The sequence below is a fragment of the Macrobrachium rosenbergii genome, chromosome 6, assembly GCF_040412425.1.
Source record: "Macrobrachium rosenbergii isolate ZJJX-2024 chromosome 6, ASM4041242v1, whole genome shotgun sequence".
In the NCBI taxonomy this organism is placed as follows: domain Eukaryota; kingdom Metazoa; phylum Arthropoda; class Malacostraca; order Decapoda; family Palaemonidae; genus Macrobrachium; species Macrobrachium rosenbergii.
The window spans coordinates 18,575,998-18,589,608 of NC_089746.1; the positions used below are offsets into that span (position 1 = coordinate 18,575,998).

The following is a 13,611-nucleotide window of genomic DNA, read 5'->3' on the forward strand; positions in this document are numbered from 1 at the left end:
GGCATAGGCGACTACACACATTAAATAGCAACTCCTGAAATGCAGAGAGAGCTTTGTTGATTATTAAAATTTAACATGCAAGCCTAACAAGAAAATGAACAAAGTCTAAGGCTGGAGGAGGCACTTGAATTCACTTATTAAAGTCACTTATTAAATTCACTTGAATTCACATATTAAATTCAGCGTTGGTAACTTATTAAGCGAAGGGACATTTAATCACTGATTGCCAATCATAAAGGATTCACAAGGAAGGAAAACTTGAAATTGAAAGACGAGAGAATGATAGAAATTAGACTGGGCAAAATCCCCTTTCCCTATCCAGACGTGTACCTGGAGACATAAGATCTGCTTTCGTAATTAGAGAGCAAGGATGAATCCCAGTAGTACTTGTATGGCTGCCCTTGTAAGAGCCCCGACGCTGTCTCTTCCAAACACGTGTGTGTTCGTGTGTTCGTCAATCGTCATCATCGGAGTCGACAGGACAAAACAGGAGCATCTTGTTTTCTTTCTCTACAGGAACGCGATTTCAACCATACAATATTTCTGTCTGTTTCTCCCTAAGCATTGTTGTCTTAATGTATGTACAATCACCACTACTTGCATTGCCATGCAAGCATTCTAATCATGTACTCATAATGTTCCAACGAATCTTCTGTATCAAACTGTGTGTATGTTTCTGTTTGTGAAGATGCCAAAGGTCTCTCCATTTCACATTTATTATGCTATTGCATTGTATCCATTAATCTGTCTTGAATCTCATGCAATTGGCCATATGTAGAATTTCCTGGCCTTTCCACTGATGTATGTTTCATCACCGTATGTTAATCATGTCTCTTGATATCGCCATCTGTTTGTCTGCCGACAAACACAGATGTCTGAACCTTTTATCTCTGTTTTACCTGTCCGGGTGTAGACGCTACATTACTGCTCGCACACGTCAATAACATCTTCGAAGATTCTGTACATTTATCTCAGTAAGGAACAACCAATAAACCAGTTAACACCCAGCCAGTATGTCGCTCATACCCCAGTCCTTACACACTCACTGCAGTCGGAATTCCGGGCACGTTATCTTTGTAGGAAAAAGGGGGGGCCCGCTTCACAGCGGGGAATGCTATCCCAGCTGCGAGGGATATGCTCCCTGCTTAATGTCTCGCCAGTGTCTGTCTCCAGCTTCCTTCCCAGGGCATTCGCTCACCTATCTTGGGTCACGCGACTGGCTGGTGGTCCATTCAGTCTCGTCTTTACTGGTGTGATCTGGAATGAGAGGGGTTTTGCGCCAGTACAAAGGTGAAACAGAGAGGCGAGTAAAGGCTTACAGCATGGTAGAACAATAGGAAGAATGTAGCAGAAGGCCTGGGGCACTTCTTGCCACTTTGGCTGGAAAACTACCCTCTGACTCCTTTTTCTTTGGTTGTTTTTATGTTCTCAAGCAATATTTTATTTTAAAATGGCAGAAGGCCTGAATCTGTAACAATATATATATACATGTATAATATATATATATATATATATATATATATATATATATATATATATATATATATATATATATATATATATATATATATATATATATATATATATATATATATATATATATATATATATATATATATATATATATATATATATATATATATATATATATATATATATATATATATATATATATATACATATATATATGTACATATTTGTGCAAGTTTATTGAAACATGAATATAGATCCAAGTGCCCTAACATTGTTGAACTGTTTAACTACACGTGGTTGCAATGAAGTGCATTGCACTTTAAGTCAACATCTGGTAGCTATTAGGTCAAATGGAGGCGACAGGAACAACGACTACAGATAATTATGACCTCACTATAATAAATATACAGTAGTACAGAAACACTCTCCTTAATGGCACCAGAAATAGTCAGATTGGGATAATGAGAGGAAGAGCAATTAAGTTGGTGGTGTTGCCCATAGAGAGACTTATGAACATGAAGGAAGATCTCAACGACTGCAAAGACTGGAAATAATTGGCGTCTTGTTGCTGACTAAATACAGAGCCAGCAGACGGTACTGAGCAGTCTCTCATAACACAAGTAATGCCACATCCTGGCTTTACATTTGGTGGTCATAAGCACAGTGTATATTTTATTTAAGTTAAGCTTCCAACGACGTAAATATAGGTATACTCACATACGCTTCCAAAGAATATGGTGTTCATGAGGAAGAAGTAAGAGGAAGTAAAGGGAAATACAGAAAGAAGAGATCCCACTTATTAAAAAAGAAAAAATAAATTAATAAATAGATAAAAATGTATTAAAGTGCAAGAAAAATAGTATTGCATTGCATTTTCACTTGAACTTCTGAAGTTCCAATTGCACGACATCCTCTGGGAGGCTGTTCCACAGTCCAACAGTGTGAGGAATGAAGACCTCTGGAACTGAGGAGTTCGACAGCGAGGCACATTTACTATATTGGTGCTGCTGTTCAGCGAATTTGGTTGCACTCTGCACATAATAATGGGGATCAGGGGTCAGTTGTGAATGTGAAAGATCTCTGATGAACTACAACTTATGAAAAACTAACAAACAAGAGACCACCCGTGATCGTCCAAGTCATAACTGCTACTGTTGTGAAACAGAAACCTACCACCACGAACCACTCTAAAAGAGATGAATCTCTGGCAGAAGCAGACATCCACACCGGAGAACAGTATTCCAGTAAAGGTAGTGCAAATGACCTAAAACAGGTTGCATTGATTTTATCACTGTTATAAATATATGAGGTCTTACGAACAATACCCAACTTACTTGCGGCATTTGCTGACACTTTCATTAGATGTTTTTGAAAAGTGAGATGAGAGTCAAAAGCTACACCTATAATAGTTAAAGCTTCAGACTCATTCAGCAAAGTTCCATCCATCTGAGGGGGAGGATGGGGTGGGAAATGTTTACAAGATCTGCTAATCAATAGTATTTTTGTTTTACTGGAGTTCAGCCTCATACCCCACCGACTACACCATTTCTGATCCGGTCCATATCCCGATTGAGGCTGAGAGCAGCTTCATTTCGCTTTAGTGGAGACTGTATACTGGACAATCATGTTTTCCAGGCCAACAACCATATCACGTGTTTACAGTACACTGAAAAGAGCAGTGGCCCAAGAACACTGCCCTGTTGAACTCCAGACACAATAGGTCTTAGTTCACTAAAGATCCCATTCACAGCAACTCGCTGCTGCCTACCTGTAAGGAAATCCTGAAGTAATCCTAAAACATATCCACCCACTCCAAGATTCTGAAGTTTATACACGTGCCTTGTGATTTACTAAATTGAAAGCAGCACTAAAATCTATTTGAATTACTCTGTACTCAAAACCCTTATCAAGGTTCCCTTGCAAATGGCATGTCAAGTCTAAAAGTTCATCGCAGGTACCTAACTGTTTCCTGTATGCATATTGACTGTCAGCTAACAATCTTTAGATTCGACATACTTGTATAGTGGCTTAAAAATAAGTTTTTCAGCAACTTTGGAGAGCACAGGGAGAGTAGAAATTGGCTTGTAGTTACTGCAGTCTGCATATATGCCACTCTTTGTAACAGGAACTGCATTACTAAGCTTACGCTCATCTGCAAAGATATTACATCAACATAAAAATCTATAGAATCTAGTAATCTTGGGAGACAACACACTAGAAACTTTTTTAAAAAATAAAGGGAAGAAATCATCAGTATCTTCTCCACCCCAGCTATCAAGATTATCCATAATTTTCTTAACATCCTTGGAGCGAAATGCAAATTTTGTAAGAATAGGTTCAGGATGACAAGTATCTGGGAGAGGGATATCCTCAGATGATTGCTTAGCTTCAAAAGCTTGATGGAGCAGTTCAGCCTTTTCCCTAGGGCCAGTAGCCAATCTACCATCATCTGTTAGTGGTGGAATGGATGACGAGCCTGACCCAAAGATGGATGATGCCAATTTGGTCCACCACAGATGAGGCTGCGAGTTATTCCTTCAAGTTTCCTCTTCAAGGAATTATTGTAATTTCTCTTGGCTGTATGGCAAGTTCTATTCGCAGCATGGCGAGACTCAACAAAAATGGTGCGTTGAATTTGGTCTGTTTGTCATGGTAGGCTCATCTACATGTATCATCAAACCATGGCTGGTCATTTATCCTAAATTTTATGACCTTTCTAGGGACATATCTTATTAAAATAGCCATCAGCATTTCATTTAACTTCTTCTTGGGATCAGGATCTAATATAGCAACTGCTGTGTTCAAATTGTGAGATACTGATTCTGTCTTTTGTACGTGTAATACTTGCAATATCTGAGTAAAGTGAAATCATATTGTCACAGTTAAATCCCCTATATCCCAGAGTTTTTTGGAATTTTTTCTGCTCTTTTGGTCAGCAGTCATTTTACCACACAATCTTGCACTTTTCCAGCTTTGACTGGATTGCATAATCAGTTGCAGATAAATACACTGTATTTAGTTTTCAAGTGAAGCCAACTGAAGGTGCAGCATAGTAAAGTGTTAGATTGGACTTACATTTCTCCATACAAAGAACCATCCACACGACTCATTATTGCTTTGGTAGTTGGAGATCAAACTCCCCTAATTGGTAGATTATTCAGTGTATTTTTTGTTCCTTAGAAAAGACCGATTTTCTAGTTTTTATGTTACTTACATGGTAGATAATTTTTTAATGCTTTTTCTGTTATACAGAATGTTGGTAATTTTTTCCATGGTTGCCTTAGTACATTTTTGTTAGTATCCCCATGCCTGGGACAGTGTCTTTGTTTTTGACCACTTAATATGAAATCTTTGCAGGATTCTTTTCACCAGCTTTGGCTTACAACTTAGGAGCCATAAAAGTCGTCATTACAGTCACACTGCTCTTGCCATCATGTCCTTGTTGCTGTTGAGCCCCCAGTAGACTAATCCATTATCCATAAAAATTTAGTTTGTGGTCAGAATAAAATGTCATCCTTTTATATTGTTGGACAAGTTAATTTGATATTAGGCTGTCCACTGTGATTAATCCTTTTCTTCTATGAATTTACCTGACAAGTGTGGTAAGGAGTGTTGATTTGTCTAGTGTAACCTGCTTGTTAGCATGTAAAGCTAACACTAAGGCTAATTTAGCTCTGCTTCATTATATTTCTAAAGTGAAAATGTTGGCCCAGCTTACAATCAACTAGTAAGTTAAAGAGGTTAAAGGTAATACCCATACTGGTAAACACTCAAGTGTTCTTGCCCAAGTGCAAAACCAATTTCACTAAAGTCTCATTGCCATGAGGTTGAAATGCTTTCAGCACCATTGTAAATGTGATAAGAGTACTATTCCACCTTAGGTGATAAGTACAGCACAATTTGAAGCATTCCTCAGGAAGACACAACTTTGTATCTAACAGGTCATTAGGTGAGAACAGGATATGGTGTACAGTAATGCCTTACTTTTGAGATTTTTAGTCAAGGTACACAATTTAGAAGGGCAGTGGGTTATTGGTAATTTTTTTGCATAATTTACTACGGGTTGTTTTTTGTGTGTTTGATTACAAAAGAATCTATAGTTATTTAGCAAGAAGTGAGGCATAGGTCACATTTGCACAAATAAATGTGGCATAGCATTCCCATTGTTTTCATCCATATTGATTGCCATTGTTACATTCATTCTTTCCCTTTAATTAAAGTTGCTTGACTCATTTTTGGGGATTTGTGATAGTTTGATTCAAGTTCTTGTGTTAATTCTCTTTTCTAGATTGATGTTAGGCTACTTGGCTTTAATATTGCAATGTTCTTCTTTGAAAAATCAATTGTACTTTGGGAGGAAATCAGTGTTTGTATTGCCTTAGATTGATTAGGATTAGGCATTTATTTCAAATTTGTTATATGAAGTGTTTGTAGCCCATATTTATCAGCGCTTGACAAAACTTTCAAACCCCTTGTGGTATCAAGCAGCGGTAGTTAATGGTGTCAGTCACTTTTGGTCTAATTTTTCAACAGGTTGCTCACTCCTTATGTTATTTATTTCCTTATTACACAGTTTTTCATTGTTATGCATTTTTTGCATAGCCTGATGAAGGCTTCGCAGGTGAGACTCCCAGTGTAGCCCACACATAACCTTATTGCCAATCATTTAGTTAGCAAGCCCATTTCCACTCTGTCTAGACATAGCTTACATCATTTCTTAACTGTACACGTTTGTTTGTAGCTGTATTGCTCGTTTTTCACACAATGGTATTGCATTGCCTTGTTTACTTCTCCCCCCATCATTGTTCACAATTGTTTGTGGCTGGTGTCCTTATAACCAAAATTCTGATTCCCAACAAGTGTATTTCCTTTCTCTCATGTCAGCTGATACTTAGCATTCTTACAATTACATTAACCATTTTTTCACTGAATTTCTCTTTCTTTCTAATAAATATATTGATTAATAGATGCTTGAATACTTTTACCCCCTTGCATTGATTATTGTTTAATTACTTATCACTATATTACTTTAATCTGAACCTTGCTTGTTGCATTTGAATAATGTGTTGTTCACTGTAACATTTTTTGCAAAGAAAGAGGACAAGTGATACCACCCAGTCTACTTTTACTCATGCCTAAGCCCCTGTTAGGCTGCCAGGTAAGCTAACATTAAGGAGCCTACAGTGTTGACCTCACCTTAACCAATGAAAATGGCTTCTACAAACATAGCATGTATTAAAAAGTGGGATGACTGATAATCAAAAACTGGAGCAGACACTAAAAAGCATTTGTTTGGAAAGTACCTTCCAGCCCCTATAATAGACTATAAGCTACAGAACCTGAAAACAACAGACAGTTTGGAGCAGCACACCAACTCATCTTACTAGACCCTCACTGCCTAAGATCTGGGCCCTGCTTTTGAAACATCTGAAGCTCTGTTGATGTCAGCTCTTGCTACTCTGGGTGAGTTGGAGATACAAGTGCCTCAGACATCTTCTGAGAGAAGTAACACGATTAGTAACAACTGATTGGCAGACCAGAGCATATTTACACCAATTTAGTCCATTTACATTCCCACCTTATGCAATTGAAAGGGCATCCCTAATACCATGAAATTCACTCATTTGTCAGAATGCATTCAAAGAGAAGTCAGTGGCAGCAGGTTGCAGTTGCATCTGCAACACCAGTTCCTCAGCATGCCTCATCCACAACACAACTACAGTACAGTATAAGGATCTGAATAATTCTGCCTTACATAGAATCATCTGGTCTGCCAGCATGAGATGGCCGACAGTGTCCATATTTATCATGTCCATGATCTTGTTGCAAGAGCTTTTATCATTTTTGTAACACATGAATAAAACCAGCAACCCTATGATTACGTATATCAGGAATGACCTCATATTGCTGTTCTAGGTATTAAGCCAGCCAACCAACTCCACATCAACCAAACAACACCATGCCCTTCAGATGGTAACTAACCATCAGGCAGGATGCCCAACAAGTAAACTTAATGACAGCCTCTTTCAAATAGGGGCTCACTTTGTGCTTCATTAAAGCAACACAAGGTGCTGTCACATATTCACAATTTCTGGCATCTGTGTGACCTCAGCTGACCAGGGATTGTTGGCCAGTTCAGCAGTGTAAACCAACTTGTGTCTGAGCAACATTATATATGAAAAGAAGGCACTGTTTTCTTTCAACCATCCCAATTACTGAAACGTGAAACATTCATCTGACTTAAAATAAGATTCAGGAGAATAGTCACTGCAGTTCCTATTCCTAGCATATGCCAGTCTTCTCTTTAAGTGGCCTGTTTTCCTTTTATGAAATTTCTGAATGAATGGCACACCCACACTGCATTGGAATTCTGTACATAGGAAGCTATTCAGGATTTTTTCGATAATAAGGGTGCCATGTAAGTAGCATCACAGTGAGCCTTCTATATTGTTTTATTCCATAAACAGACAATAGTCAAGATATAGCACCTTTGCCTAAGCTATGAGGATTGTCTTTTTCCCTGAGTTTAAGGTTATGAAGATTATACTGTACTCACGTTTGACTTACTGTGGTGGTGAAGAAAAGTACACATACCATAAGTGTACTGGGACCATGTTTCAACAAGATCCTGTTTTTGAGGAACCAGTAAATTCCCAGAACACATTGCTCCTTTAGGAATGTGAATCAGTGGTCTTGGTAAAACTAATTTGTAAAATGATAATCTCCATTCATGAGAAAATGGTGTAATGTTAGATCCCAGCTTTACAGCCAAGATTCAAACATCACCTTACTAACCTTTTTAACGTCCCAAGGTTTATTAAGCTTGGGCTAACTCTTCTTGTTGGTAGTTTCTTCAGCCAAGTAATGTTTGAAGACTTATCCATAAAGGTAGTCCCTCCTTTTTAAGGGAAGTTTGTTTGTCAAGTTTTTCATGATGTCGCATCAGCTTGTTTCACAGCTGTGAAAGTCTTTCATAATACAGTAACAGGTTGGTTATTATTGTGTTATTACCTGCAGTCTTAGGTCCTACTGCCAAAAAAGTTTGTAGTATGTTGAGAGACTATCTGCTCCTATTTGGGTAAGGCATACCCACTGTATATTGTATTATCTGCACTCTTACTTCCTGCTACCAAAAAACTATGTACAGTATTATGTTGAGGATCATCTTCCTGCTCCTATTTGCTTAAGGCAAAGATACACAGTACAGTACACTTGCGTCACATAGTTGTGGACCACCTTTGAAAGCTTCCCCTTATTATCCTCAATGGGCAGCTTATTAAATCCTGTTTGACAAACCATGGTTTATTTAAATTTTTGTTTTCATGAATCCCAAATGGGAAATATACTGGTTTTATGTCATAGAATGAGATACTGTTTAAGTCTTAGGCATTTATTCATTTTAGTCACTAGTGTCATTTTGATAACTTTTTCCACATATATACCAACAGTTTTATGTAATACACTGTTTGCAGCTTGAGTGGTTTTATGCATATTTGTTCAGTTATCAGTAAAGAATGTAGCAAATTATTCCTGGTTAATTAATGTACAGTATAGTATTTAACAATTATGGTTGTACAGCTTAAGTGCAGCAAGGCTATTTTTTTTTTTAATTCATATTCATACCCATATAAATTTGCATCATCATTTGTAAAAGTCCACTATTGCAGATCTTCCATGTCAAAGGAAAGAATGGGCTGTTTACAGTAGAACCTGGTCTTATAGAATTTTCTTGAATCAGTCAACCATTAGTAAAGTTTATTCAACCACATCAATAGCTTTGAAAGAGCTACTGCCTGTTTAGGCCATAGAGCAGTCAGTTTGCAGCCTTACATGTCCATTCATAACTTCAAATAATTTCCTGTAGCATTGTTTGTATGTTCAAGATATGGCATAGCCAGCAGAACACCAATTCCTAATAATCTCTAGCCAAAATTAAATTATACCCAAGACTTTTGCAAAATGTATATTTAAAAACCATCATAATAATGTTGGTAAGTTAAATGTCTAATTTCCAGCATTTTCATGTCATGTCATTCGGTATGATTATAGATCTTGTGTTCCAAGTTTTGCCAGTTTTTACCACTGAACTGCTCCATAATGATTCCACCTTACTCGTTCAGCAAATTATAAGTATTCAATAAGTACTTTCAACAAATTATCAATACTCAATAAGTACTTTCAACAAATTATCAATATTCAACAAGAATATGTTTGTCAAAAGTTACGACAGATTTACAATTACACCTGGATGTCTTACTTGTAGAGAGCTGCTTTCATTGGATTGGTAATTTTTTGTATTAGCTTGTATAATATAGCAATGATCATATCATCTCTGTAAGCCCCTCGGCCATCAAAAGAATTAATGATGGTGATAGGGCAGCTGTAAACACCCTTTTCATATCTATCATTGTGCCTGCTTTTACTTTATATTTCTTTCACCACATATTGAGGAGAGGCTGGTAGTATAGAGTGGTTAAGGCAAGCTTAGTGAATACTTGAAGTCAGTAATGGGTCCTAATCTCCATTCCTCATATTCATAGATTAGTCATCAACTTCAACACTTTTTTTTTTTAGTTTTGTAAAAAATAATTTGTATATTTTGTTCTAATTTATTTTATAAAACTCAGTAAATTTCTTTTTCTTACATTATTTACATATTGTTTGTAAACAATGTCTCGTATCCAGTTTGTTTTGAAGTGCTCAATTTATGTCTTGTTCAACAGGATGACTATTCACCAGGTGGGCAGGTCCATTTTCCTTAAGAGGTATCTAGGATGCCTACTGGCTTCTCCCTGTATAAGTATTTGATGTTTCAGACGTGGCTGTTCTGAACTTCAGCCTCAACATAGCCCCTGGTCATTTCCACAGATCTTGATTATTGAAGTGGAGCTGAGGCAGCAACACTAGCTCATGAAGTATTATCCAATAAATGTAAGTGATTTCCAAGAGATTTTCGAATAACTAACCTCTATAAAGGCTTCTAAAAACTGATATATTTAACACTAGAAGATTCATCCACGTGGTTTCTTAGATCTTTGCTTTTTACTTAATAGCTGTAAAGGTATGATGGAATTCTTATCTCTTTGCACTTTCAACAAAATTCCCTCATCCTCTTGCATAAACATGAATGTGCTGCACTTCGTTACTGTTATTGTATTTATCAATTGGTTTTCCTTGTCTAAGTAAGAGGTCCTATTTGGTAAGTGGTCAGCAAATAACTTTTCTAATCTGTGATAATCTCTTTTACCATCATGAATTAAAAAGTAGGGGTCAATTCTTCTCAGGTTATTTCATTTTTGATTTCTCAATATGTAGGTTCATTGTGATGTATAATAGGTATTTATTCATTTTATTTAGTATCACAGGAATAAAGAATGTCTGTGTCCCTTGATAGGTCATCAGCTTTTGGGCATTCATTTTACTTGTTGTGAAGCAAAATTTACTTTGTTGTTCGACTAAAGTCCTAGTGTAGCATTCCTAAAAATTCTATGTATTTCCATCTTTAGCATTGAGACACTCAGACTTTGTATGGGCATTGTCAAGATACATGTACCATGTCTACTGTATATTTTCCATTCCAAGGTTAATTCTCAGGCTACACCTTTTTCATTGTATTTCATTAATGTAATGAAACAAATTTGCCACTTCATAGTATTCAAAACCTGCATTACATGCACTTCCTCTAATCATCACATTTACTAACATGAATGTTTAATAACTATATGATATGTGCTATCAGCATACAACACAGTAGTTCTTTGTTCTAAAAGATCAACTAGACACTTTATATTGGCCCCAAAATCAAGTTACATATTCAAGTTTAAAATGAGTTCTCAACATTTGGAAAGTAAATTCTTTGGCACAGCTTCCTTGAAATACAGACTGCCTATTAGCTTGGAGAAAGCAACAAGCTCATGGAACTAAAATGGCTTAATTTTCTCATTTTTCTGTTTAGTTTGTTTATATCCATTGTTTAAACATTTTTTCTTTAAGAATAATCATTTACTGCAATTAAATATTACGTAAGGCCCTGTATGGAGAAAACCAAAGTCAATCATTTTCTTACCTAAGAGCTTAAAGCAAGAAAAAAAGCTGTATTTATATTTTCCTTGCAAACTTGTTGGGGATAATTACCATTTTGTGCAGTAACAGTCCTGGCCAGTTATAACTTTAAAAATATTCAATTTAAATTTGTTAAGAGATTGACGGATTAGCCTAACGTACAGTTTTCCTGTTAACATTTAACCTTATGTTAGAGTAAAACATGTTCAACATGTAAATCAGCTGTTTAGTGGAGATTTGTAACCGATGTATAATTATTGTCCGAACTAAGGGACAAAAAATATGTTTGAACTCAAAGCTTGGTTCATGAAACTTCACTTTCAAAAATTTCTGGAAGCATCCAAACACCATTACTGTTGGGTCCATGGAAAATATTCATATGCAAGTATATCACAAAAACTGTGCTCCACCATATATCACACTTCTTTTTGTCTTATATGTAGGAAATGTCTTTTAAAAATAAAAGAAAAAGAAATTTAACCAATAGTACATTTATAAGCACTTTAGATACCCCAAGTATTGTAACTGTATGGTTAATGGCAGCAGACAAAATTTGAAAGACAAAGTAGATGTTAATTTAGGAACAATACAAAAATAAACAGTCGCTACATCAGTTCTCTTGTTGGTAGCTCCTTGACCCTTTGGAATCTGAAGCCCTACCTGTAACAGTTATACATTTTTTGTTACAACTAATTCAGCTATGAGAAAATATTGAGATACTGTCTTGATGCTCTAACCAAACAGCAAAATACTGTCCAACAAAAAAAAAAATAAATAAAACTTCCTTCTCAATTTATTAATTCTGACTGGAGAGGGCAGCCTGAAAAATCGAATATAAAACTTTTTAATAAGTCCCACAAAATTATATTCATTCATATTCACAACAGTAAACTATATTGTTGGTATAAAGGAGGAATGTCTAAATATTCACAATATAAAATTTCACAAATTAGAAGTGCAAAATGACCCACAGCATAACTGTACACCTCATTCTTGGTCCAATAAATAAAAAAATCTTTACCTTAGGTTTACAGAAAATATAGACTTTTCTTTGAAGATGATACTGTTATCATTATTACAGGGTAGGAAAAGCAATAATAAATTTCATATTCACATCTTATGTATAATACAAGCCTACATAAAAGCCTGAACGTGCAAAAAATAAATTACCATGACTACATTTTCTTTATGAAAACAAAAGAAAATGAAACTGACAAATTTATGAAAACATTTTCTTTATGAAAACAAAAGAAAATGAAACTGACATTGTTTCAATGCATATATAATTATGGAAAAAGGTTATTACTTTCCCATTACAAAGCTTAAGACCTTCGGACAATTACTTATACTTTACTGTATATAAAACAATCTTATGATTTTCAAGATTACATAACCATGAAAATAGCTCTCCCAATAATGATGTGTTCCTTTCAACAATTTTTAAATATTTGACAAAAATAAAATAAGCTAACTTAGAATTTGTGGTTATTAAACTCATTCCTGGTCAACAACTGTCTTTATATGTAAGGGTGATAAACATTTTCCCAATATCTAAGTAACAACCACTTTAAATTTGCTAAATTTTACTGTCTTTTTGGTATACCAACTCCCTTGATTAACAAGGTTTCATCACACTGATATGATGTGCAGGCAAAGCACCATGAGGGGAATGAGCATGATGGTGACAAAGGTGTGCTGATCCATTGACCGACGTCGTAGATGCATCTCCACAACCACGATGACAGAATTGTTGAAAGCGTTGTCGCAATGTTTGCCTTAATTCAGCACGTTTTTGTTTGACTATTCCTAAACGAGCTCTCCATGCTCTCACTTCTGCTTCTGGAATTTCTTCATCTTCACACCTGGAATCCTGGTAAAAAATAAAACAGGTTATCACAGTTTATCCCAATGACATTAGCAATAAACTGCTTAGGAAGAGATAATATCAGTGCCTAACATATACAAAATTACAACATTCCAGTCAGGAAACTGTACAAGCTGTATCTATATAAAATATGATGTCCTTCATGAAAAATGCCATAAGGACCAAAGAATTAGAATTATTGCAATAAATCA

At 35.8% G+C, this 13,611-nt stretch overlaps 1 protein-coding gene and 1 long non-coding RNA gene across 8 annotated transcripts in view; one reads left to right on the plus strand and one right to left on the minus strand.

Annotated features, from left to right (window-relative positions):
* The window catches only part of LOC136839259 (uncharacterized), a 219,860-nt gene extending 209,456 nt beyond the window's left edge, over positions 1 to 10,404 (plus strand). For all 4 annotated transcript variants that reach the window (XR_010853267.1, XR_010853270.1, XR_010853269.1 and 1 more), the window contains one exon: positions 10,197 to 10,404. This is a non-coding gene — a long non-coding RNA (uncharacterized lncRNA). The remainder of the gene's footprint in view (positions 1 to 10,196) is intronic.
* A 1,603-nt stretch (positions 10,405 to 12,007) lies between these two features.
* LOC136839258 (gametogenetin-binding protein 2) overlaps positions 12,008 to 13,611 on the minus strand; it is a 62,965-nt gene continuing 61,361 nt past the window's right edge. For all 4 annotated transcript variants that reach the window (XM_067105048.1, XM_067105047.1, XM_067105046.1 and 1 more), the window contains exon 11: positions 12,008 to 13,405. In XM_067105048.1, the coding sequence (XP_066961149.1) occupies positions 13,151 to 13,405 (255 nt within the window). In that variant the 3' untranslated portion in view covers positions 12,008 to 13,150. The remainder of the gene's footprint in view (positions 13,406 to 13,611) is intronic.